This window comes from Psittacula echo (genome assembly GCF_963264785.1).
Source record: "Psittacula echo genome assembly, chromosome: 2".
Lineage (NCBI taxonomy): Eukaryota > Metazoa > Chordata > Aves > Psittaciformes > Psittacidae > Psittacula > Psittacula echo.
Window position 1 is genome coordinate 142,867,836 of NC_137737.1, and position 25,764 is coordinate 142,893,599.

General features: G+C 43.1%; 1 protein-coding gene across 1 annotated transcript in view; it reads right to left on the minus strand.

Moving 5' to 3' along the window:
* The window catches only part of SYBU (syntabulin), a gene marked incomplete at both ends in the record, with an annotated part of 48,454 nt that extends 23,664 nt beyond the window's left edge, over nt 1-24,790 (minus strand). The window contains 3 exons of the mRNA XM_080609730.1: nt 10,864-11,065; nt 24,427-24,613; nt 24,764-24,790. Of these exons, the coding sequence (XP_080465856.1) occupies nt 10,864-11,065; nt 24,427-24,613; nt 24,764-24,790 (416 nt within the window). The remainder of the gene's footprint in view (nt 1-10,863; nt 11,066-24,426; nt 24,614-24,763) is intronic.
* Nucleotides 24,791-25,764: the final 974 nt, after the last annotated feature.

Consider the following 25,764-nt stretch of genomic DNA (forward strand, 5'->3'; position numbering starts at 1 on the left):
GTGTATAGCGCCTGTTTCTCATTTTGGCTCTCATTCCACTCTGGATTAACAGAGGACAGAAAAAACCAACTTAAATCATAGAACCATAGAATGTTTGGGTTGGAAGGGGCCTTAAAGTTCCAACTGCCCTGTCATGGCAGGGACACCTTCCACTAGCCCAGGTTGCTCAAAGCCCCATCCAACCTGGCCTTGAACTCTGTCAGGGATGGGGCATACAATTTTACTTTTAACTAATGATTACAGCTATTGCCATCTTCCATACCTACCTCAACTCTGACTTCTAAACCCCAGTTCCCTTCTTAGGCCAGGCACTCAGCCATCTCTTCCAGATGCAGGAGCACATCCCCACAATCCCCAGCAGATCTTCCTCTCTATTCAGAGGCATTTGGAGCTAAAAGATGAATTGGCTGGCACAGGTCTCCCCCTGTCCAGCGGCCCGGGCACTCCCTGCCAAAGTCCCATATCCGTATCCACTACTGACTCTGAATTGCAGTTAGAGCTGTGGCTCTGTCACGAATGAGTACAACTCTACACTTGAGGTTGCTGGCGTGTTGCTGTTATCAAGCATGAATCTCACTTTTTTGATGAGTTTCCCACTTTCTGCACATCTGGAGCGGTATTGGGACAATTAACAGGCCAGAGAGAGAGAGAAAGGAGTTAATGGTGTGCCTGCTGGGAACTCTGCTTCAACCCCCAATAAAGCAGTTACTAAATTAACCAAAGTGGAACAGCTCCTCTGGGAGCAGACTCTCTGCATCCCCTCAGCCTGCCCAGACCTGGATTAGGGCACTCTTCTCCTTTATGCTCAAGTCCATCCTCCAAAAGAGGCACAATCAGATCTGATTTATTTTTCCTTTACTGAACTAAGTAACAGGGATCTCCTTTTACTGTATATTTTTATTAATTTCCTAAGGAAATAAGTACCTAACTGCACGAGATTTGTGCCCAAGGCCCTGAACTGCAGGTAGCCTGTGCCACCAACACACACCTGGAGAGGTCATTATCCAGGACAGGTACGACTCAGGCTTTTGCCTTTTATTTGCCAGTCCCTCCTTTGCAACTTCCTGGCTTCAGTTTTGGATGCTCCATTTTTCCTGTGATATCTGGGTGCTTGCTGCAGCCTGAAATCTTTGGAACAAAAAGTGGTATGTGTCTCAAGAGGCCACAGCCCAACTACTAATTGCTTACAGCTCTTCTAAGCAACATCTAAAATAATCTTTAGAAGGGCATGTATTATAAATTTAGTGACACAGAATTAAAAGACTGTATTTCCAGGTCACTTTAATAGGAACTTGTAGATTTGGTTTTAATAATATATGAAACACTTCAAAGCTGAAATATTCTTTGTAGCTATTTTGCTTATTCTTGTTCAAAAGAAATATTTGGTGATTCGAACACGTTTTCCACATCAATTTAAGCATATTTGTTTAAATTGGAAGTTTAAATCTAAAATACATATAAATTCAAGATAAAAAAAACCCCAGTGCTATGCTAATCATATTTACCAAACTTTCACATGGTGGCAGGTGCAGAGGCAGGAAGGAGGGTCCTGAGCCCATGAGGGCTGCGTGACCATGTCTGACGCAGCTCGGACCAGGGCAGCAATGGAGACCCTGGGCAGCCACTCTCTGTCAGTCTCTCTCAGAGCAGCAGGTCTGCCTTTGAGTAGAAAGAAGTAACTCTTCGAGGTTGAGAGCCCTCCCTTTTAGGTGAGTGACTGCACATTTTGGATTGTTTGTCATGAACTTTAAGAATCAGCACTGTAGTGACAAATCCGTGTGACATCCCGAAGCTGTCATAGCTGATGGTGGTGGAACTTTGACTGACCTTGAACAGTAACGTTCATTTAGCCTCAATTTATTGCTTCTGTGGCATTTAAATTGGTGTACTCAGCAGGACGTCCATACAGGGCTTGTTACAGAGGCACGGAATAGCAGGTTTTGGCATCCAGGAGCGTTTTTGAGCAGAGGATCGAGTGGCTTCTTGGGCTGGGTGGTGGAGGCCAGGAGCGAGGGGAGCTGGTCGCTGTGGAAGTGAAGGGCCTGTTCCAGCTACCGGAGGGGGGACAAACGGCTGCTTTCATCTAAGCAGTGTAAGAGAGGGCTGCAGGGAGCACCGATGGCCGCTCCGGGAGACCCCAACCACCTCAGACCGCTCCTCAGAGGGTCACAGGACGCCCTGAAAGTGTTGGTTCAGTCTCTTGTGGGGAGAATCCCGGCGACATGGCGCACAGCCGGCAGCATCCCCACCACCTCCCTGCGCGTTTTAGTTCGAGCGGAGACGTGACACGATATTATTACCCCCGAGGCGAGAGATGGGCTGGGCTGATCCGGAGGGCGGGGCGGGCGGGCGGGCGCAGGACAATCCGGCCGGTCTGTCATAGACCCCGGCCTGGCCATCCCGCTGGGATCTGGAACAGACCCGCACCTTTGGAGCTTGGGGCACCTGCTCCTGCCGAAGTGGCTCTAAGTCCTCACAAGGAAAACACGAGGGTTTGACATATTGGCAGGCAGGTAATGGTCTGCCCAATGGCAGAGTGTTGAGTCCTGGATGCAGAGCGCCAGAACCCCTCTAAGTGAGGCTCCTGCAGACTGCCCCTGCCCTACCACAGAACAACCTGTGTCTCAGTATCTACTGCCAAACAGGCCACCTCTTGAAGTGATTTGGGATGTATGACTGCTGCAAGCAGTCTTCATTGTCAGTAACTGCTGCAGAAATTACAGGAACCCAAAACCTCAAGTGTTTCGTCCTCCTGGGACATTGATGGGTGACACCCCCATACCTGATGATCAGAGGAGTCAATTCCCATTGGGAACCCATGTGGGACAACTAGTCATGGTGAAATTGCCCTGTATTGGCATTGTGCCCATGACCCCGGCAAAACCCAGAGGCCTATATATGCCTGGCAAGCCCTGGACAGGAGCTGGAAGACCCTCTAAATTACTGCCTGATGGATAATCTCTGACTTTAACCCTAAAGCCCAGTCTCAAAGGTCGAAGGCCTAGTTTTGTTTCCTTACAGAGGAGGACATGAAGATGTGGATCAACCTGATGCAACAGGAGTACTGGCCTGCAACAACCACCAGGACCCGGTCATCAGATATGTGAAAGCCAGCTTAGTATGGTATACAAGGTGTAATTTCACCTTTTTACACCCTTCCTCACAGTAACACGGGGTGGAATTGGTCATTTTCAAGGACAGTCTGTGCCAACAAGTGGTGGGACTGCACCCCAGGAAGCCAGTGGGAGGTGTGGCAGGAAGCCTCAACTCTAAAGAAAGGGTGTATGTGGAATTCTGAAAGAGTTGATAGATGACTGTTGTCTTCACATTCCAAAGTTTATACTATGAGATGTTTTATTAAGTGTGCAATGACAAGATCAGTAAAATAATTGAGAACTAATGATCCACAGCGAGCATTAAGACTCACCGAGGCTGTGCTCTCTTTTAACTTTGCAGGCAAGAGGCCTCAATTTATTGGTTCTGTGACACCAGGTTAAATGTTCTTTGACATACCCTTGTTCTTAATTACCCCTCCCCCAGAGAAGGTGCAGTCTTGGAATGTGGGTTACAAAGTACTGCTAAATAAGGGACATCAGAAAGACAGACACATTGCACTGAGGTCACCAGTCTTCTCATCACTCTCACCTTTGTGTGATTTCTGCTTTTAAACTGACGCACACTCATTTATTTTAGGGATCAGTCAAGTCAGATTGCTATGTCTAAATACAGGTTTTCTGTTGTCTTTCTTCAAAACAATCCAACAGTGTGACTATGTGTTAGTATACAAAGTACACCAGCAGCATTTTAAAACGTATTTCAGCGTAAGAGGTAGAAGTACTAATGAGTAGTTACACAAAACAATGAACCTTTGCATACCATAGGATCTATTCAAATTAGTACATTTTGTAACTTGGTTTTTGTACCCTGTACCATTGTTCCTGAACAATGGGGACAACAGTTCTATTATTTTTCCCCACTGCTTGCAGAAAGTTGGTGCAAAGAATGAACATAAGCCATGCAAATACAAGATACAATCTTCTTGGATAAATCTACCAGTAAAACATGTCTTTCCAATATTTTACCAGACTTCCCAAGATAAAACAAGTCCAATCATTGCATCTTTCTGCATTCAGAAAGGCGAAGTATACTTCCAGAATTACCTCTAAGACAATCCTCTCTCACTATTTGCACACAGATTCATCTGCTTTTCAAGTGAAACACATACATATACACATACATTTCAGAGTCAGACACTATTATTTCCACAGTGTCATACTAAAGAAAGGGAGCGAGCTGACAGAAGAGCTATAAAATCATAAAGCCAGATGTCAGTAAGACAACCTAAATCAGAGCTTTCATTTAAAATAACCAAAGTGCCTGCCTTTAGCATACAGGCGCATATGGAAGGAAGGCAGCAATATGGATAAACTTACCTGCTAATTTTATACTAACGGATCAAGTAGCCACTACTCTTGTTTGCACAGGGTGACCCCAAGAATAAGTTCCTGGATATCTCGTATCCTGCGAATCTAATCCTTACACAGTGGACAGCACAAAAAAGCAGGAATAGCATTATGTTTTAACAGCTAGACATAATTTGCAGCTAATGCTTGTATTTCTTCTCTGATCAGTTTGCTTATTTAGCTCTAACTGTAATATTCCCAATTACCCAGGGTTATTTCCCTTGCCTCATTTTTGTTCATTATCATTAGTTCCAACACTGATTACAAAAACACCAGCATCTATTGAGTACTCATAAGCAATTTAAGGCCAATTACAGTCTGCCCCACCTGTCTCTCCTAAAACTCCTGATAATCTTAAAACTTTCCAAGATTTCAAGATCTACAAGGATGCTGGGGAGGTACTATTCATCAGGGACTGTAGTGACAGGACAAGGGGTAACGGGTTCAAACTTAAACAGGGGAAGTTTAGATTGGATCTAAGGAAGAAATTCTTTACTGAGAGGGTGGTGAGGCACTGGAATGGGTTGCCCAGGGAGGTTGTGAATGCTCCATCCTTGGCGGTGTTCAAGGCCAGGTTGGATGAAGCCTTGGGTGACATGGTTTATTGTGCGGTGTCCCTGCCCATGGCAGGGGGGTTGGAACTAGATGATCTTACGGTCCTTTCCAACCCTAACTATTCTACGATTCTATGATTCTATGATTAATCTGTGCAGACTTGGCCATCCTACCCTGAGGGTTACTTGCTTGTGACTTAACAAATTCACCAGGAAGAAGTAGAAAAGATCATACTGGCCACATATGCTGAGTACAATGTTACTATGGCTTAAAGTTAGATGACATTTTAAATTGAATGGTGATTGTTAAAAGCTACTCTTTTTTTATACTTCTATTTTGATAACCTTATTCTAAGTGAAATGTCAGTACATGGACATGAAAGATAGGGCAGAAAAAGCACAAATTTTACCTTACAGCTACTTAACTACAGATCTGGGTGATGCACTATTTAAAGTAAAAAAAGTCCAACAACACAATCACAGAACTGCTGGGGGTGGAAGGGACCTCTTGAGATCACCTGGTTCAACTCCCAGCTCAAGCAAGTCTAGCTGATGCGGGCTGTCCAGGACCATGCCCAGGTGAGTTTTGAATGTCTCCATGGATAGTAACTCCACAACTTCTCCAGACAACCTGTGCCAGTGTCTGCTCCTATCTGGAATGGTTATTCCTGAACTGAGCTGTGAATGACAGCCAGTCAGTCTAGACAAGGCTTGGGAGTTGACCCTAATTATGGCTCACCTAGGTCTCCTTTAATGCAGTGGTGCTTACACCTCTACTCTGCAGCCTTCTGAAGGTGCAAAAGGGACAAGTCTGGGACAGTCTTAATGTTTTACCTTAAGTCTTAACAATTTCATGTGGAACTTCAGCAATTCCACAGGCTCTAAGAGGCAGTTTGACAGCAACCTCAACTGTTCCATGTATGCCCATGACACCAAAAGCAAGAAAGCAAAGATTAGAACTTCTGCCAGAAATGCTGAACACAGTCAGCTGATCAGGTGGCCTTCTCAAATGATGCTCACAGACATTTAAATACATCTCTGCGTTACTTTAAACATGCAAGCCTTTTAAAAGTTACTGACATAACTCTTGCCCAAGATTCCCTTCTTTAACCACATGTCTTTGGAAGTTTATCAGTACTTTTTAGCTTGCAGATCCAGATTTTGAATTCTAGTGCTAAGCATTCTAAAGGAAGTCTAAAAAATAATGAGATGACAAAGACTGTCAAAGAAAGCAGTTCCCACTATTCTCAACAAGATGTGGTCATGAGCTGCAGAAATTCAGGATGGATCTTTGCAGGAGGAGTACACTAAGAATATGAACATGTAGAAGCGTTTATGCTCCTGTTTATTCAATTACAGAAACTAGAATTCAGTAAGACTAGTTTTAACAAAGCTGTCTGTGCCTTTTTGCGTGGGCATTTTCTGCAACACATTTTCAATTGCTTTTAATATTGCATGAATGAATCACATCCAAAGAAGGAACAACTTCTACAGCCCTGAATTTAAAAGGCTTGTAACTTTCTTCTGGAGAGGATGTTACAGATCTTCCTTAATGTTCCTGTCCTCTCCATCCCTTCATGGGAAAGCAGGCACAGATTTTAAGCCAAATTCACCTATAACACTGCTGTGATTCAGACTTAATGCACAATAAAAGCCATTACCAACTGTCCCAAATGAATAATTTCTTCATGGTTAAATCTTTCAGAAGCTTAGCAAGATGCAGTGATAATTCATTCCAGGATTAAGTATGGTTCGTTAAGCAGACAACATAAATTATTAGTGATACCCAAATCTAGTTTGTTAATACTTAGATCCATAAAGCAATGCCTAAGGCTGTTAGTGTCCTGTGTTCAGCTGTAACAGTTATTTTTCTTTTCCTTAGTAGCTGGTGCAGTGCTATGTTTTGGCTTTAATCTGACAACAACACTGATAACACCGGTGTTTTTAGTTGTTGCTAAATAATGTTTACTCTGATCAAGGACTTTTCAGTCTCATGCTTTGCCAGTGAGGGGGGGCATGGGAAACTTGGAGGAAGCAGAGACAGGACACCTTACCCAAACTAGCCAAATGGGTATTCCATACCACAGCACATCATGCCCAGTATATAAACTGGGGAGAGTCACCCAGAAGGCCCAGACTGCTGCTCAGGTTGGGCTGGGTATCAGTTGGCGGGTGGTGAGCAGCTATATTCTCTTCCCTTGTTATTTCCCTTATTATTATTAGTGATGGTAGCAGTAGTGGTTTTGTGTTATACCTTAGTTACTGGACTGTTCTTATCTCAACCCCCTCAATTACATTCTTTCAATTCTCCTCCCACCCCTCTGGTAGTGGGGGGAATAAGGGGGGGAGTGAGCAAGTGGCTGTGTGGTTCTGAGTTACTAGCTGGGCTTAAACCACAACAGTTCTTTGTGGCGCCCAACATGGGGCACGAAGGGTTGAGATAACAACAGATCTGACCAAAGTGTGTCTAATCGTATTTGTGATAAGCATTCATTGTTTCTGATTAACAGTCACTCGTCACAAAGCTGATATATTTGCTCTCAGAGTTGTTGCACTTGGTCTCAGAGTTTCAGCATGTCATACATTACTTGCAGCCAATATTTGCTGTTTTAGTGTTGATCAGCTGTGGGGCCTGGGCTAAGGTTCTTGTTTCACTGTATTTCATGGTAATGACTTGTTATACCATAGAATCATTGATCATGAAATTGGTCTGGCATACGTTCTCAGCGTTTTCATCACCTCTATACTTTGGGAGGCATATAACGGGCATTTTTAGCAATTATAGATCTTTTTTTTCCTCCTCGGAGGGTGAACCTATGAAGGAGACATTTCCTCATACCCTCCGCTCCCCCACCAGGCTATTTACAGCAGCATTTGAGAATTCTAAAGGTTTTGCATGGCCTTTGGCAACCCTTGAAACCTGCCTGCTGCTTTTGCTGGGGATCAGCATGTTGCCGCAAATACTGCATGTGTTTTACCCCCAGCCATACCACCTTGAGAACGCCCGATTTTGTCTCATATCATAAGTTAAGCAGGGTCGTGCTCGGGTCTTGTCTAGGGTTAAAAAATGATCTAAGAAGACCACCAAGAGATTTTTCCTGAGGCTGGACAGTCATGAGTGGCAGGGTGTGTGGGACAGTATGGGCAACTACCTAGGCCAGTGGGCCCCTCGAGTTCATGCAGTAGCCCTTGATGTGAAAAATGTGCTTTACACCGCAGTGAGGGAGAATGGTCCTACCTGGAGCCTCTGGCAGAAAGCTCCAGGGGAGACTCGAGGTCAAACCCTCAGCTTTTGGAGTCGGGGTACAGAGGATCTGAGGCCAGCTATACCCCAACTGAGAAAGAGATACTGGCAGCCTATGAAGGGGTTCAAGCTGCTTCAGAAGTGACTGGCACTGAAGCACAGCTCCTCCTGGCACCCCGGTTGCCCATGTTGGGCTGGATGTTCAAAGGCAGGGTCTCCTCTACACATCATGCAACTGATGCTACATGGAGTAAGTGGGCTGCACTAATTACACAACGAGCTCGAATAGGAAATCCCAGTCATTCAGGCATTCTAGAAGTCATCATGGACTGGCCAGAGGGCAAAGAATGGAATGCCACCAGAGGAGGAGGTGATGCTTGCTGAAGAGGCCCCACCATATAATAAACTGTCAGAAAGTGAAAAGCAATATGCCTTGTTTACTAATGGGTCCTGTCGTATTGTGGGAAGGCATGAGAGATGGAAGGCAGCTGTATGGAATCCCTGATGACAAGCTGCAGAAACTGCTGAAGGAGAGGGTGAATCGAGTCAGTTTGCCGAGGTGAAAGCCATCCAGCTGGCCTTGGACATTGCTGAACGAGAAAAGTGGCCAGTACTTTATCTCTATACTGACTCATGGATGGTGGCAAATGCCCTGTGGGGGTGGTTGCAGCAATGGAAGCAGAGCAACTGGCAACACAGAGGTAAACCCATCTGAGCTGCTGCACTGTGGCAAGATATTGCTGGCCTAGTGCAGAACCTGGTGGTTAAAGTATGCCATGTAGACGCTCATGTACCTAAGCATGAAAGAAGCACAGGAGTGAGCAAGCGGCTGCGTGGTTCTGAGTTACTGTGGGCTTAAACCGCAACAGTTAGAGAAAAAAAGAGCTATGCTGGATTTCATATTTTGAAGTATAGAAAAGAAAGATGAAGTGATCTTGCATAAGTAGCAGAAAAGTACTGGAACTTGTAAACAGCCCAAAAATGTCCTAGGGTTCATTCCCAGTGCTATCCCCCTTTGACATTTCCTGAATTATCTAAATATTTGTGTGAGTGTTACTTCTGAGATTCAGATTGTTCCAGGAAAACAATCCTGGAAAGAGATAAATTTATTTCAGCAAAATGGCAAGCGTTTTGAAGGTGTACGCTGATTGATGTACTTGCTTGCAAAAATGCAGTGCAGGACATGGTCTGTAAAAGACAGCTGCATTTCTGTCTCTCATATCTCATATCATATCATATACTCCTGCCATGTAGTCATTATAAGAAGTTGTTTCAGATAAATATGAAGTAGAGATTATCTCCATAAATCAGTAAGGGCTTTTGGTATAAAGATACTATGCACCACCCCTTTTGTGCTAGAGTTTGAAGTATCCAGTTATATGCAGAACTAGGTTATATACAAGGACACGTTGCTGCTACTCTCCTCCCATGTCCCACTTCCCTTCTACTGCTCCCCTGTGTGTTTTGCCACATGACGCTGCCTCCTCTTTTCACAAGGCTAGATATTCCTGACTGAGTCACCTGAAATTCATGTGCATGTAGGTCATGGGGAAGACACTGGATCCACCTGAAGCCAAGAGATGGCAATGGGAGTTACACTGTGGCCAACAGTGAGGAAAATGAACCCCGGCTGTCCCCTGGCATGCTTCCCATTTCAGGAATGTCCCTTACACGTGTCGGTGCTTACACTATGATGCAGTTTTTGACAACTTTCCACTAAAAACGTTATGAGATATTTAGCAGGAGGAACTTAGAAGTACTCTGTAAATTAGATCTGGTTCCTGCTCTGAGAGTTTTGATGGATCTCAAGAGCAATAGGCTTGAAATCAAGAAACAGTTTTTCCAACCTTAAAGGTCAATCGATGTAGAGGTACCAACAGTTACTGGACGGCCCACTTAGAAGAATACCTAAATACCTAAACTAGGTCCATTCAAAGACTTGAAATAATACTGTCAACTAAATGAAGACAACTTTCTGACTATTACTGCAAAAGGCTAATAACTTGATATTATAGGTCAATTTAAGTGTAATAATTAAACCAAATAATTTATTGAAATGTGCATAACTTTTCCATGTGTATAGGAGTCTTCAGTATAAAAAAAACTTTCAAAATCCATAATCCACATTTTGCTAAGCTACGTCCATATTCACTTAGTCTTGCCTTGGTCTGACATGTTGTATTCCCAGAGCTATCACAGCCTGGCAGCATAAGCTTTAGGCAGGATCCAACAATAAATCTAACAACATCAGAAGACTGTAAATCTTTGCTTTGATGGTAAGAGTCATTTATCTTTGGCCAGTGAAGTATGTGTGCAATTACCATGAAACAGGATAAACTCCATTTCAGTTACTTGGCATCACCATTGAGCCTCATAAAAGAAAGTAAAGATGTCAATTAATTATATTTTCATGAAAAAGCTAATACCAACACTGTTTCCAAACCTTGCAGGTGGCTCCATGGAAAGAACCCAACTTTTTTTTTTTATTTACTATCAGCATTAGTGGTATCACAGGCAGCACAACACCATGTATGCAGACACCTGCAGATGTACTAGGAAAGTAGAAAGTGTAATTAAAGAAATGAAAGGCACTATATTGTACTCACCAGGCTTTACAAGGCTTGTCTTTGTCTCCTTCTTAGACCGACTCAGCTGTGGGTTCCCTTCGCTTGTTGTCCCTGGACTGAATTTCTTCTTGCAGAAGTCTCCATCACTACCAGTGCAAAAACTGATAGGACTGTTCCCAGCATCAGAAGGAGTCTTCACTGGAGATACTGACTGGCTACTGGGACAGCCAGTGTCATCTGAAGGGAAAAGGGAAAACATCAACATTTCTAACTAGTAAGTATGTGAATGTTAGCAGAAAATGAAACAAACAAAAAAAGTGTTTGCGCTACAACTGTTTGCAGCCATTTACCTGATATGTACAACCTTGTTTCTGAAAACTGGTGAGGAGCTATTAATTTCTCCCATTTTGTGAAGAAGTCTTGAACACCTTATGGCAGAAAGTCTGACAAAATACAAAATCAGGGGCTACATAATAAAACCTCAGATCTAAGATAAATTCTGTTGACATAGCTAGGTTAGGGAGTATTATGAAATGAGGAAATGCACATAAGACACGAGAATGGCTTGTGTAGTATCCACTGGATGAAGAGCTAACACGGCCCATGGAGGCCATAGACTGTCCTTCAAAATCTGTTCCTGTGTGAGCAAGAGAACAACCTAGAGTCCATATGCACAAAGTCAGGATTTTAATTTAACTGGAATTAATAAATGTTTCTGAAAATTGTTTTTCCTCTTAAAGCTATTGTGATCACAGAGCTCTTCCTTCTTGACAAGTGGCTGTGAGGCACCTAGTTCTGAAGAGGTTGTGTTATACACAGACTGCTTTTGTTTAAGACCAAATTTCTCTGTGGGCATACCAGCTGTCTGTAGCATCAGCAGCCACCTCAAGAACAGACTCACGTTCCTGACCTCCAGGAATACAAACACTCCAGCTCTTAACAATAAAATGCAAAGTAAGAAGTCTGAGTCCAGACGAAATCCACATATCAAACACCCCCTTCATCTAATCACATCTCCTGTAATCACAGCTCCCCTAAAAGTCATGGTGGTTTTAGAGATACACGACAAAAACAGGCTACTCTGACACAAGGAAGCCTTGAATATTTACTCCCCTGGAGAACCGTAATTGATTGATCTTTCCCAATACAAAATGAAACCTGCCATCTTAATTATGCAACTGCACCCTGCTTGCTCTTAGTGCAGTCTCTTTACCTAACATGAAACTCAAAGAAGTACCAGCAACTGAGCCAAAAGATTTGCATGACCATATTGCACTTCTCACTTCCACCCTGTTCATAATTCAGGTCAAGCCTGATCTTGCAATGAGCTTTGCATGGACAGATTGCTCAAAAAGCCAGTATATGACTGTGCATTTATGAGACAAAAGGGACACCCTGTAACTACCTAACTCCCTCCCCGCCCACCTCTCCTTCTCAGGGAAAAGCAGCTGTTAAGTACTGGTTCCTCAGTACAGTAAAACAACCGCATCCTTTTATGGGAACCAGTTTTCCTGGCCAGCTATTTGCTCTGATGTTCTGCTTCTTATTTCTCCGCATTCTGCCTCCAATATTGAGCAAGGTACCTGTAGGTGCTGACCGCTCAATTCATGTTCTATGCCTTAGCATGTATCAGCAGACAGCAGCCCAAGGTGTTGCTGTTCAGGCCCCTGCAAAGTGCCAGCCATGATGCCAAGCTGTGGGGCAGCCCTGCCTACTGCCAGGATTATCTCCCAAGCACAAAGGGCAGTAATGGCGTAAAGCACCTAATACAACTTCATTGTATTTCATTCCTTCACATCAGCTCAATTAAACCTACAAGCATCTCCTTTTGCCATATTGCTGCTGCCTTCAGAATTGGTCTCCAGGAAAATGAAAGTGAAGATGGCTAATAAGGTTTTCAGCCTATCCCCACATTCTTCCTGACTAAAGCAGGATTGCTGTCCACATGATTTTATTTTACTTTTTATCCTTTCCATTCCCATCAACATCACTGTATAAATGAATACAAAGAAAAGAGAAGGCAGCAGTTTCCTCCCAGATCAGCATCCATTTCCTTTTTTCAAGGTTTCAGTCTCTTCTGCAGGCTGAATGAATGCCACCTACAGGGCAATGGATCAGCATGCTGAGTGAGCTTCTGAACTGCATTTAAGCAGCTCCTTTAGCTTTGTCCAACTCATCTGCTCTTCAGAAGCACACATTTATAATTATAAATATATTCTGAAAAGTGAAGCTTCATGCAGTTTATTTTTAATTGTGACCATTCCATTTAGTTCTTTCTCTATATGACATTATTTTCAAAACTTTGCATTAAAAAAAAACAACCCAAAACTGTTTACTTCATCTTTACACCAGTAAAACCACTGCAACACCTGCACAGGTTCTGCAGCCCTTATAGACGTGTTTTATATGGGACGCTTTATATAAAAATAACACCCAAAGCTAGATATGCTACCAGAGGAGCATCAGGAGCTGATAAAACCTTTAAATAACGAAAGAACTAAACTTCAGTGTTAAGAATTAGGGCAGTAAAAAACTCAAATACTTAAAGCTGACTGCACTAAGGAAACGAGGTAGCTAAAGAAAGCATTAAAATTTAAATATTCTAATTACCATACTGCCACCATTACCTCTGATATCACCCTGTTGACACTATGATCACATATATTATGTCTACACATTCTCATTTTACCCTTAAGGACATCAGCTTTCATTGCAATGGGGCATTTATTAAAGGAAGAAATGAGCCTTGCACAAAGAAGAATAGCTCTTTACTTATACCCCTTGTGATCTTTAAATACACAAATAAGCAGGTGAGCATTCCCTCTCCAAATGAAGTAAATTGGTGATTTTATTGTACTCCCTCTCCTCTGATAGTTTGTTATATTTTCTGTGTAATGTGTAACTTCTACTCCTTCGACCTAGTATTAGCCAGAAACGTAAACAAAATTAGAACTGTTCAAATCTAGGCCAAGGTGCAGAGGGACAGTTTTCTGTGTCAGAGTGTTCACAACCACAGACAGGAACAGCTGCATATAAGTGCTGGTGCTCCTCACCAAAGGCAAGCAAAGTTCTGCTATAGTCTAGGGGATCCACCTCCCATCTGACCTGCAACCCACCATTCTAGCACAAGAAAAAGTCCTGAGGTGGTATCCAGCAGCTCAGTGAGAGCCAAATTGCATGCACTTACCTTCATTCTTCCCTGCTACCAAAGCGTTAACAGGCTATTTAATTGTATTTAACACTGTAGGTGAACTCCCCACAGGAGAGCAACAAACTTCCTTATGGACCCTAACCGCATACCAAACTGATGCTCCCTCTGCCCTGCAGACAGCCTGACCATACATTCCGCTCACTGCTGCAGTGAACACCTCTGCTACTCATCCACAAGAGGAAGAGTGCAGTGTGGTTTCAGTATTACCCACAGACCTGCAGGCTCCTCCAAAACCCCTACTGACAACTCTGATGGAAGGAGGTGAGGATCTCCACCTGCCCAGAAATGGGCAGAGATAATGGATCTATCTCCAAAGGAGGAAGGTAATAGGAGCAGATAAGCCCACAATGGTATTCACTTTCTGCTGATATGAATATATAGAGACATGATAGCAATGTAGTTTTCAGCAAGGTCAGTTATGGATTGAGTCCTATTACTTGGCAAGACTTTTGCCCCAGTAAGGATTTCAGGTCTAGACTCCTCAGGAATACAGAGAAACCTGATTTACCTTCTCAGGCACATGAGCATAAGGAAGACAGAAGAGAGAAAGCTGGCAAATACTGCTGTGAAAGTATTTCACAGCACAAGATCACTTCTGATATTGCCTATATTATTTAGTTGCACAAGAGGGAAAAACCAAATTTATAACATAAGACTTTCATTGTTTACTTTAGCAATATTCATACTATCTTTTTTCACAGTGGCCTCCTCAGAGTGCTCTGGTAGTACTTTCCCTTTGAACATCAGCTGGATTTCATCACTGAAACTCCATGTCCAACCCTTCTCCCAGATCAGGCATGCCTGACAAGTTTCAAAGCCAAGCATGGGATATAGTGTCTTCTCTAACAAACAATCAGCGAGGTTGCTCAGAGTACTCTGACATTTGCATGCACTAACTTTCAAATAGTAAAATCAAAGTATAATAAAGATATTAAATTAGATATTAATTAAAGATAATAATACTCTAACAACTGACAAAAATAGTGTTCTAGACTTTGAGGCCATACATTGTGACGTGATTTTCTCTGTTTTTTTGGGCACTTTAGGAGTTAAGAAATTTCACTGGAATATGTCTTAGAACCTTCTTTGGAAAAACGCTGCCTTTTCCTAAAGGTTTCAAGGGATATTGTATATATAACCACCTTATGTAATGCACCAAATAATTAATGATGCTCTCTCTGAGGAGCCACTGACTTATTTCTACTTTCACTCCTAACTGCCAGATCTAGTTATGCACTTCTATGAGTCTGAACTGTCCATCCCCTATTTATCTTCACTTCACTGTCCCACTTTCATCTCCTCTTAAGGTTCCCTTGACCAGTGTTCAGGCTGTACGTATTTTGAATTTCCACTAAGAAATGTGGATTCTAGAATTAAACATGGGCCTCTAATGAAGGCCCAAGAGTAAGTAAATACTCAGTGTACCTGGGCAAAAATAGTCTTCTGACTTCTACCTGACTCCAATTCATCCCCAGATCTGTTAGTCTGGGTAACCACGGCTCTGCAAGCATGTCACACTGTGAGCTGGCTGTTGATGGTGAGGGTACCACTAAGGGTATTTCAGAATTTTTTAGGTTAATCTCCCAATCCGTTTGTCTGCTCCACATTTTTTGACACCCTACATGCTTTGCTCTTCTTTTGTCTTTTAGCACAGGAGTGTTTTATGCATTAATGAGAGTTCCTCTAGGTTACCCTGTTCCTGCAGGGAGTTTGGACTAGATGATCTTTTGAGGTCCCTTCCAACCCTCGGGATTCTGTGATTCCTAACAGACACCAAAGGGAATGTATCACCTAGCTTCCACCTGTAAAGTTCATTCTGTATTAACTGGAGAGAAAGAGGCTCCTCTGGAGGAGGAGAGTCTAATTCAGGCTTACTCATCCCACTACCCTGAATCACTGTCTGGAGGATCTCATCTCTCTCCATTGACTAGTGCAACCACTCCTCTGACTGGCAGCTGAACCAGTGTTGGTGTAAAGGCTCACCATCCAGTCAGAAAACAGTGCTAAGAGGAGACTCAGAGCCTCATTCTGAAACACCTGGACAACACAGTAAAAGCAGCAGGATAAAACACAGTAGTATAAAATGAATAGTACATACAGAAAGACAGAGGTGGAGCATATTCAGATCGACACCATGAGGCTCTCAACAGGTAGGAGTCTAACACCTATCTCATCACAATATGGAATGGTTCTCTAGAGGCACCCTCACTTGCCCACATCATTTTGCCACCTACAAATAACTACAAAATTAGTCATTTGCTACTAAAAATCTGTCAGCTGCAAACCTGCAAGGTCACACAGGCTGTTGACAAAAAATAGTTAACGACTTCACTAAAAGCAGAGCCCTAAAATGCTACTGGTTTTGGTCCATCTGATCAATTCTAAACTCATTTTACAGCTATTTTTAAGAAACTGTTGGTGTTAGTATTTAATAAAATTCATCAGAATATCATGTGGTTGTGAGGCACGTGTCTTACCAAAAGTCAAGCACATTAAAGCAGAGTAGGAAAGCCACCAAAACTATAGCCCTGACAGGAAGAATAGAGGAGGCTTACTTACATGAAATTCTGCTAAGCAAATTAATTCCACATTTAATCTCTGTGTCTCTGCAGACAGAACTTGAATTAAGTATGCTCCATTTTGCCTAAGAAAGAAGGCAGGCTAGCAGCTCCATCGCTTCTTGAAGTCACCTTGAGAGGCTTTGCCAACTCTTGTCCTTGAAGGTTTTCTAGACTCGGATAGACAAAGATATGATAGGCTGATATGATGTAGTACTGGAGACAGTCCTGTGCAAAGGTGGCTGGATGAAGTGATCTCCAGGGATCCTGTACAACCTCCATGCATAGGATCATTCTTTTCCTTGACATTTTTTAGATACTCCACAGCTGGGAACCACTCTGGTTTTCCCTGTTCAAGCTGGAACTATTGATTTTAATGTTCTAGTTATAAAATCTAACCCAGTAATGACATAAGTATTTCCCACAGACCTGCAGGCTCCTCCAAAACCCTGCTGACAACTCTGATGGGAGGAGGTGAAGACCTCTTCACTTGCCCAGAAATGGGCCGAAATAAGGGATCTATTTCCAAAGTGAGCAGTGGGATAACAGAAGCAGGTAAAATTAAACATCTTCAACTCCTTTTGACTGTTGCTGTGGCTCCTATCATTAATATACGGGTAACTTTTACACCTGTTCCTTCACCAGCCACTTTGACCTTGCTTCCGTAACACCCACAGGCTGAACACTAATGGTCACTACTGAAAATTTAGCATGGAAACTGCTCACTGATCACTCACAGCATGGCATAAATGGTGACAGGCTCGAATTATGTATAAGAGGGGAGAGGAAGGTGAGAGAAGATGGACTGACCTGCTCCTACAGCTTGGGCAAGTAGTTAATCACAGAATCATAGAATGGTTTGAGTTGGAAAGGACCTTGAGATCATCTAGTTCTAACCCCATGGTCAGAGACACCTTCCAGTAGACCAGGTTCCTCCAAGCCCTATCCAGCCTGACCTTGAATGCTGCCAGGGATGGGGCATTCACCACTTCCTTGGGAAAATGTCTTATTCCTTGTTCCTTATTTCCCATAAACATGTCCTTAAAGGTATCTGCTCTTGACATCTTGACTATACAACAGATAAGTTACACTGAAGCAGCAAATTTTAATGGACTTTGGCAGTAAATCTACTAATCTTCCCTCTATTTTCACATTTCACTAACAGGCAGAACTGATGTGAGTTCTGAGAAAGCATCTGAAAAAATGACTGTATTGTGGCTTACTGGCCTTGTCATTACATTTATAGCACCACTAATAGTAGAAGTATTACAGAACAAAAGCATAAAGGCTTACTAGTAAAAACATCAATAAAAATAGTACTGTTACTAGGAGAGAGCTGTGGTCACCAATAAAACAGCTCCTAGAGCTTTGATATCACATCACATCACAGGTAACATTTGGACAAGGGTTTTAAGATGACAGAGGGCTGAAAATCTATTTGAAAATTATAAAGAAAATTTTTAACTAAAGGTGAGGACAGGAAAGGGTCTGAAAAAGAGACAAAGAAGAGTCTTGGATGTTTGATAGGGTTTTTTAAGCACTTTAGTAGACCTCACTAACCTTTTCTGAGGACAGTAGCTGGAAGTGGAACCACTGCTGCTGCCTCTGGTGGGAAAGCCTTGACTGCATCCAGTCTAAGAAAGATTACCCATTTAATATTAACTCTATGTGAAATACATGTGTATATACAGATGGATTTCTACGTGTGTGTTTTTATACGTTTAATTCCATTATGCATTAAAGGAAGAAATTATACATTATCCAATTTTAAAGGCAGCATTTTTGGAAATAAAAATCTTCAGAAGACCACATAGAAATTTGTACCTGTTCCTCAAATGGTACAACATATTACAGCCCCTTGCTCTCACACAGCTCTGCCTCCATGGCTGGCAGCATGACTGTGACTTTCACAGCTTCGAAATCACCATGTTGCACTGTTTACCTTTTAATGGAAGGAAACCACATATATTCTAGCCATTGCTGTTGTACTCCTATTTTCTGTTTTTGTTAACTTCCCCCAGGCCCAGACTGGCACTCAGCATTAACACACACAGAACCCAGCCACTGTATCTGGTGGTATGTACACATCAAAACACTGTTCCAGAATTTCAAGGACATATATTAACCCTGTAAGTGTAGGGTTAAAACATCATGTAGAATTTCTTTTAAAGCATCAAGATTCTCTTTTAGTACAAAATAAACCAAAGACTTGTAATTGAAGTTTCAGTCCTGCTACAAGTTGTGATGTTCTTCAACATGCATGAGAATAGAAAACTGTATGAAAAGCACTTTATAACAAAACCATTAGATTACACATTGGTGGCAAAGAAAATACACATTGCAGTTTAGAATTCAGGCCGCATCACACAGCAAGCTGTGACAAAGAGGGTAGAAAGGGTGAGGTACTGAGTGTTCTCAGGACAACACCCAAAATGTGCCAGAGAGAACAGAACTCTTCTACTGGCTCCAGAGGCTCAGGTCAGGCTTTAAAGGTTCACTGTGCTGACAGATAAATAAAAAGGTGACAACAAGCATTCAAAAGGTCAAATATTTTGGCTTCCAGATGTTGTTGTGTGGCACAGAAACAAAAAGACTGTTACTTAGTAAGAGGGAATAAATAGTGAAGTTGAAAAGGAAGCAGGGAAAGGCCAAAAGCGTAGTAACCAGCAGGCTTCGCTCTCTAGTACCTAGGCACTTTGCTCATTTCCATTTTGGAACCAATCTTGAGCCACAGAAACAGAACTAGTGGTTAACAATATGAAGCAATAATAAATTACTGCATTTACACCAGCCCAGCAGGAAATTCTCCAGGGAAGCAGCAGTGAGAAAAGGAAGCATGTCACAGTGTGGCCCCTATGCAAAGGCCATCCGTGCATTTTTGCAAGCAGATTTTGTTTCAATGCTTTTGTAAATTAGTATCGCGGTGATCCTGAGCTGCATTAAACAGAGTGCTGCAAGCAGATGTGCTGGAGAACACCTCCACTTCGTACCTTTGAAATAATGGCAAAAATACCTCATAAAAGCACAGCATAAAGGACTGCAGGAAAGAGAAGCTAACTTTCAGTATCACATACTTGAGCACTTTTAAGCCTATCTCTGATTCAGTAACTCAGACCGAAAAAGAGCAACAAATAAACCCCAAAGGAGCTATTTAAATGAAATATTTTTTCTTATAACAAGCAACAAGAATGGGAGAACCCATGGTTTCTGTATAGTAATACATACATTATACATACTTATAAATACACACAAGTAATAGGACTAATTATTTTCAGTAATCTATACTAACTCTCTGGCCTCATTCTGTTGACTTGATGAAATACTGAAAATTTGTTTTCCTCTCTGTTTTTCTATTCAGAAATACATGTTTAAGTACACACACTTTAATAGTGTAGCCTCCAAGGCTAGATGGTTACAGTGCAACCTGCTTCAATGCTTTAGCAAAGAAATTATTTACCACAGTTCCAGAATATACAGCTTTTTGTCCATTAACACCCATACAACCCTTCTCTTCTTGTCTGTGACTACGAATATGAGTCATGCATTCACATGGACTTCAGTAAACCTGCCGAAAGCCCACATGCTTTTTTTGACATAGGGAGTGTGAACTCAGCCCCAGCATCCATCACCAGCTGGGCCAACGGGCAAATAGTCTCTGAGTTCAAGGGGACTGTGCACAGGATCAGGGAATGGTAATGCTGAGTTTCCTGTTGCAGTGCCTGCACCCCAAGGCTTACAGTGCAGCCTTGGTACAGGAGCACAGTTACTGTGCCACATAGAAGAACAAGATTTTTAAAAAGTCATTGCACCAGAAAAGAACAAGATATGCAATAAGCACTGAACCTAGATCTTGAAATTTGAAAGGAAAAGCAAAACGGAACCTTCAACTCCTATTTTGGAAAACTGCTGTACTGAGTCACAATCATCCATGTGCACAGACACTACTGGTTTTCAATAGCCTGTAGTACTATGCAGTCCAGTTAAAGAGGTGATTTGCAGGTAAGACGAACCGTTTGCTGTGGGTATAAAACAGGTTTCCTTGTTCTCAAAGTCTTTTGCTGAAACGATTATTAAATGCAGAGCTGCTTCCTGCAAAGCTGCATCTCAGTTCACAAAGCACTGCTGCATTACCTACAGAAATTCAGGCAGCTGGCTTCTGAAGAAAAGCTGGAGGAAACCCTGGGCATCGTTATGGAGGTAGCTTGTAACAAGTCTTCTTGATAAGGAGAAATTTAAAAGCTGAGCTATTCAGCAGCAGAAACTAGGAAAAAAGCAGATCCCAAACTAACTTCCTTTTACAATGAAAAGCTAAACAGGCTGTTCCTGAGCTTGGCATGTCCAGGCTGCCTCTGATCCAATACACAGCTGGCTTGGTATCAAAAGGACGTGTACACAGAAATCAAGGATAACGCCCTGCCCTAAGTATCTTATTTCTTATGAGTCAAATACTGCAGCTGGACTTGACAAAGGCAGCCCAGGAGCCACTCTGCCACGGGCCCACAAGCGGATGGTTTGCTCTCGATGCTTAAATTGTGCTCTCCACCCAGCTGAGAAGGTAGGTAAGTGCACGGAGCTGCTTGGAGCCAAGTGCAACTGATGAGGAAAACACACGTGACACGGGCAAGTGCTCAGTAGCAGCCGTGCCAGAAGCTGCTGAGAATGTTTGTTCATGGTTTGACATCACACAAGCTCTGTGGCCGACATCCAAGCCAAAGGAGGGCAGTGGCTGCAGGAAGAGAAGTGCTCCCATATCAAATGACAAACAGGACCCCAGATGCACTAGGCTTTTATGGAAGGATTGCAAATGGTGAATACTGATACAAAGGCTCAGCTTGCCTACACAACATCCAGAGCGCATCCATGTTCACTTGGCAGAAAAAAGGGATATTAAAAACACGTTTTGTCAAGAATATCAGGTAAGATTAACAGCCTCATCATGTTTCATACAGACTTACAAAGCAAAACTGACACAATCAGTTGCAAATAACTGACTGACAGGGTCAAGTGAGCCTCTGACCCAGTCACCCAAGACAAAGCTGATCACATGAATTACTTCAGCCAGAACTAACTTCTTCAAAAGAAACTAAGAACTAAACCCAAGTGTCTCTTGTCTGTTGCCAAGTGATAATTTTTGCATTGCCACAGTTCCCAAAGGCTCCCTCTATGTAAACCAACATTAATGATACCTAGAAGGCCCTGCTGCTCTCACTTAGAGAAAAAAAAAAAAAGAACTCCAAGCCTTCACTTACGCATTGTGACCAATGTAAGCACACAGGGAAAATGGACAACCTCGTAAGCCCTAGAGAATCAAGCAGGAAATACATGTTTAAATGGAGGAGGGGAAAAAGAAATCTACTGATCATAACCACTTAGTGTCAATGATAAAGGAAGAAAGGCAGAGAGCAACTTGTCAAGGGAAGGGTAAAGAGAAAAGGAATTTTTCTAGGTGTCAAGTCATACAATCTTTTCAAGAACCTTTTGAAGTTTAATGCTCCAAAGAACTTACAAAAAAGAGATTTATCCAAATGCTCATGAGCTTTTTCATACTGCCATCACACTGTCATTCATATTATCCATCAGCTCCCCTCTTCCAAATGTATTACTTGCTAATTTTAAATACACTTGCTGCGCATGCCACTTCTCCATTAAGATGAAGAACCAAGAGGCAGGTGAGAGGCTGCTTTACTCCCCTCCCCATGCAGCATTTTGCCATCCCCTCCCCAGAAACAGGAACGAGCAGCCACCTGCTGCTGCTGGGAATTTCAATCTATCTGAACTATACATATTATGATAAAGAAGTACTTTCATAAGGAAGATAGGGAAGGGACATCAGAGACAGAGGAGACCAAGTCAGTGACTTTTGTCATCATACCTACACTATAGTGAAAAATCCATCAAACCCATCGATCAACAAGACCCCATGTACTAGGATGGAGCACAGGGCCTTGGCTGATCCTTGGCTGTGAAAGGTTTGAAGACTCAGCAGTCAAACTGGGTAGTATGGGTGCTGCAAGCAGCAGAGCACTCAGCATGGGAAAGAAAAGCAAACTGTATCAATGTATACATGGAAGAATAGAAGATGAATACAGGAAATATAAACAGGGGCATTTGCAATAGCACTGCACTCCTGAAACCTCTGTGAAAGGTGCCTTAAAACTGTCCAGCCATGAGATCAGCCACACCCAGAGCAAATACAAAGCTCTCCTGGGCCCCCAGACAACATGCATAGTGCAGTGGGACAGCAAGGGTACCCCTGGGCAGCTCTGTGCTGAAGAGATCTGAAGAACACAACAGAGACCCAAAAGACATGAAAAAGAATGTCAGTAACCAGGATGAAAGGCTTGTCAACACACAGGGGAAGAAAGTCAGGATAAGAAGCAGTCATTTGGGACAGATCATAAAAATAATGCATTTCTAGAAAGCCTCAAAAGATTTTACTTCTTTGTAACAGCAAACTCTTGCAAGGTAAGGTGGAGGGATTCCAAAGGCATGGGAAAAAGACTTCACTGGTCCTACAGTACTGTGTTGTTTGCTTAACATTTTGCATTGTTCATTAAACAATAACCAAATAGATCATTCCACTGAGTCTGAATTGCAAAATCTGCCCAAGCTAGACTCTAACATGGATAGTGTGTTTCTCATCTAGGAAAACTGACTGTTCTTGTACACAGTGTTAAATACACTGCTTTTCATTAAAGGAATTGAAACCAATAATCTGATCCACTGTAGTGAAGACAAAGATAAATACGAGTGTTTATGGCTGTTCTCAGGAAAGCCTTTGACACCTGAAATACCTTACAAATAAGCAAAAAAGGAAGTTTTGGAACTTGCTCTGATATTAACTATTACAAAAATACTTAAGAATTTTGATTCAGATTTTAAGTTAGACTGAAAATATTAGGCTCTCCAAAAAAACCTATTAAAACAAAATGTTTAGTCTCCAAAATATGTTTAAAGTTACCACATGCATATCGAACCCAAGGTGCTCATGCTGTGACCTTCCATGCTGTTATCCACATGCATAATGTCCTACATGGTGAACAGTTAAAAGATTGCTCGCCACTAGTAGGAATCTGAGTCATTCACTGCTAGTCAAGGCATTTGAATTGTACTGAACTCTACACAGGACAAATATGTAACATAAAATATCTGGTTTCAAGCTGTCCCTGACATAAAGGGTTATACTTATGTTGAAGAGAGAATGACTCTTTTGTGGTCTACAATTGGAAAATAGTAATTTACTTCTGATGTATCACCCAGACATTTCCCTCTCTGTAGAGAAGACATGCCCAGCTCTGGTGACAGGCTTGCCAGGAGAAGCCTGAATGCTCAAATAAACAAAACGCAATTCACTTTGACAGTGAAAACTTCACCTACATATTTAGTTCCGATTCATGCACAATCACTATCACAAAACAAAAAGGAATTACAGTAGTTGACCTATATCTGACACCTGTATTAGCAACTCCCCTATTTTACACAGTGACTTAGGGCCTTTTCAGATGCCTTAGCCCCATGCTGCAGTTTTTAAGGCAAATCTTTCTCTTTAAAGCAACTATTTTACTGCAGTAAAGCCGCCAACTTTTTAGCAGTAGATAGCAGAACTCGAAATGGAAACATCTGGTGTCGCTTATGGGCATGTATTAAAAGAACAGATACTGGAAAAATCAATGGTTGCCCTTCTACATCTGCAGAGCAGGATGCTCATCGGGGCTCAGGACAAGCCTGACACACAGGTGCTGCATCCAGGGGTGACAGCAACCCTCGGGGGCCAGGGTGCTGGGTGGGCACTGAGGCCGGGAGGGTAGGGGAGGATCCCTCTGCGGTACCTGAGCAGAAGCTGTTGCTGCTGACGGTCCTGCGAGAACCCCCGGAGGAACTGGGCGGGTTGAATTCCCGGCTTTCCTCTTCCGAAAAGGGCGACTCGGAAGCGGGGGATGTCTTCTGCTGCGGGCGGAGGACCAGGCGGGGGATGCGGCTGCGGGACACCTCCTTCTCCAGCTGCGTCTTCTGCTCCTGCTTGGGAAGGGATACTCTGGGATGCACCCTCCTCCTTCCACCATCCAGGCAGGCTCCGGACGAGCGGGGGGGCCGGGGTTTGCCTGCCCCTGCCGCTCGCCCGTCCCCGCAGCCGCCCGGTTCCCGCAGCCATCCCCGTCTCCTCACCTTGCTGCTCTCCCGCAGAGGCCCCATCGCTCCTCAGTCACGTCGCAGCCGGGAAGGGGCACCTGGCATGGGCGAGAAGGGATGCGCTCAGCCGGGGCCGCTGCCGTTGCGTCGCTGACGGGTGGTGGAGCCCTGCCCGGCCCCACCGCTCCCCGCCCCGACACGTGGTGCTGCCGCTGCCGCCCGCCCCGGGGTGCGGGAGCGGAGCCGCGGGTATCCCAGTGGGCAGCAGCATCGCTTCGGAGCCTCCCAGAGCGGGCAGAGCCGGGGGGGGACGCTGCCCTGGGTGCAGGAGGGCGTGGGGAGCATGAACATGTTCACAGGGAAGTGCTGTGATGGAGGTTTCAGGGTGAGGCATGAAGCAGACACATAACGGGGTAAATGTTACCGGTACAAATATGATGGATGCATAGCTGTATACGTAGCAAAATGTGTCAGATGTTCTCTGCGCCTTATTATTCAACACCACCTTTTGATGGAAAATGTAGAGATGTAAAACTGTACTTGCTTCTCAGTGCGTGGCATAGTGTATTTAATTATTGTAGCATCTCTTTTACCTCTCACTGTGATAATTGTTGTTGACCCTCCCATTGATTAATGCGCATGTGTTAACCACCTTCATCTGCTCCCCAGAGTGGCTCTACTTAAAAGGCATGCATTTATTATCAGGGCTGCGATCTGAGCTGTGTGCATATTCACACAATAGGTGAAAAGGACTTCTTTTCCACAAAAATGATGAAGAAATTCTGAATATGAAGCTCATTTGAGGTTCCACATAAATGTCTGCTTGTAGGACTTAATGAGCTTGCAGAAACTGTACTTTCAGCGATAATATTTTGGGGCAGAGATTTCCTTTGCATGTATGCTTCCTACAAAGGGCCCCAATTCCTGTGGGGAACTTCTGTTTGCTATTAGAGAGTAAATATTAAATACTGTCTCACAAATAATTAAGAGCAAATGTGTCCTTTATGTGCAGTACAGAGAACATACCATCGGTAATA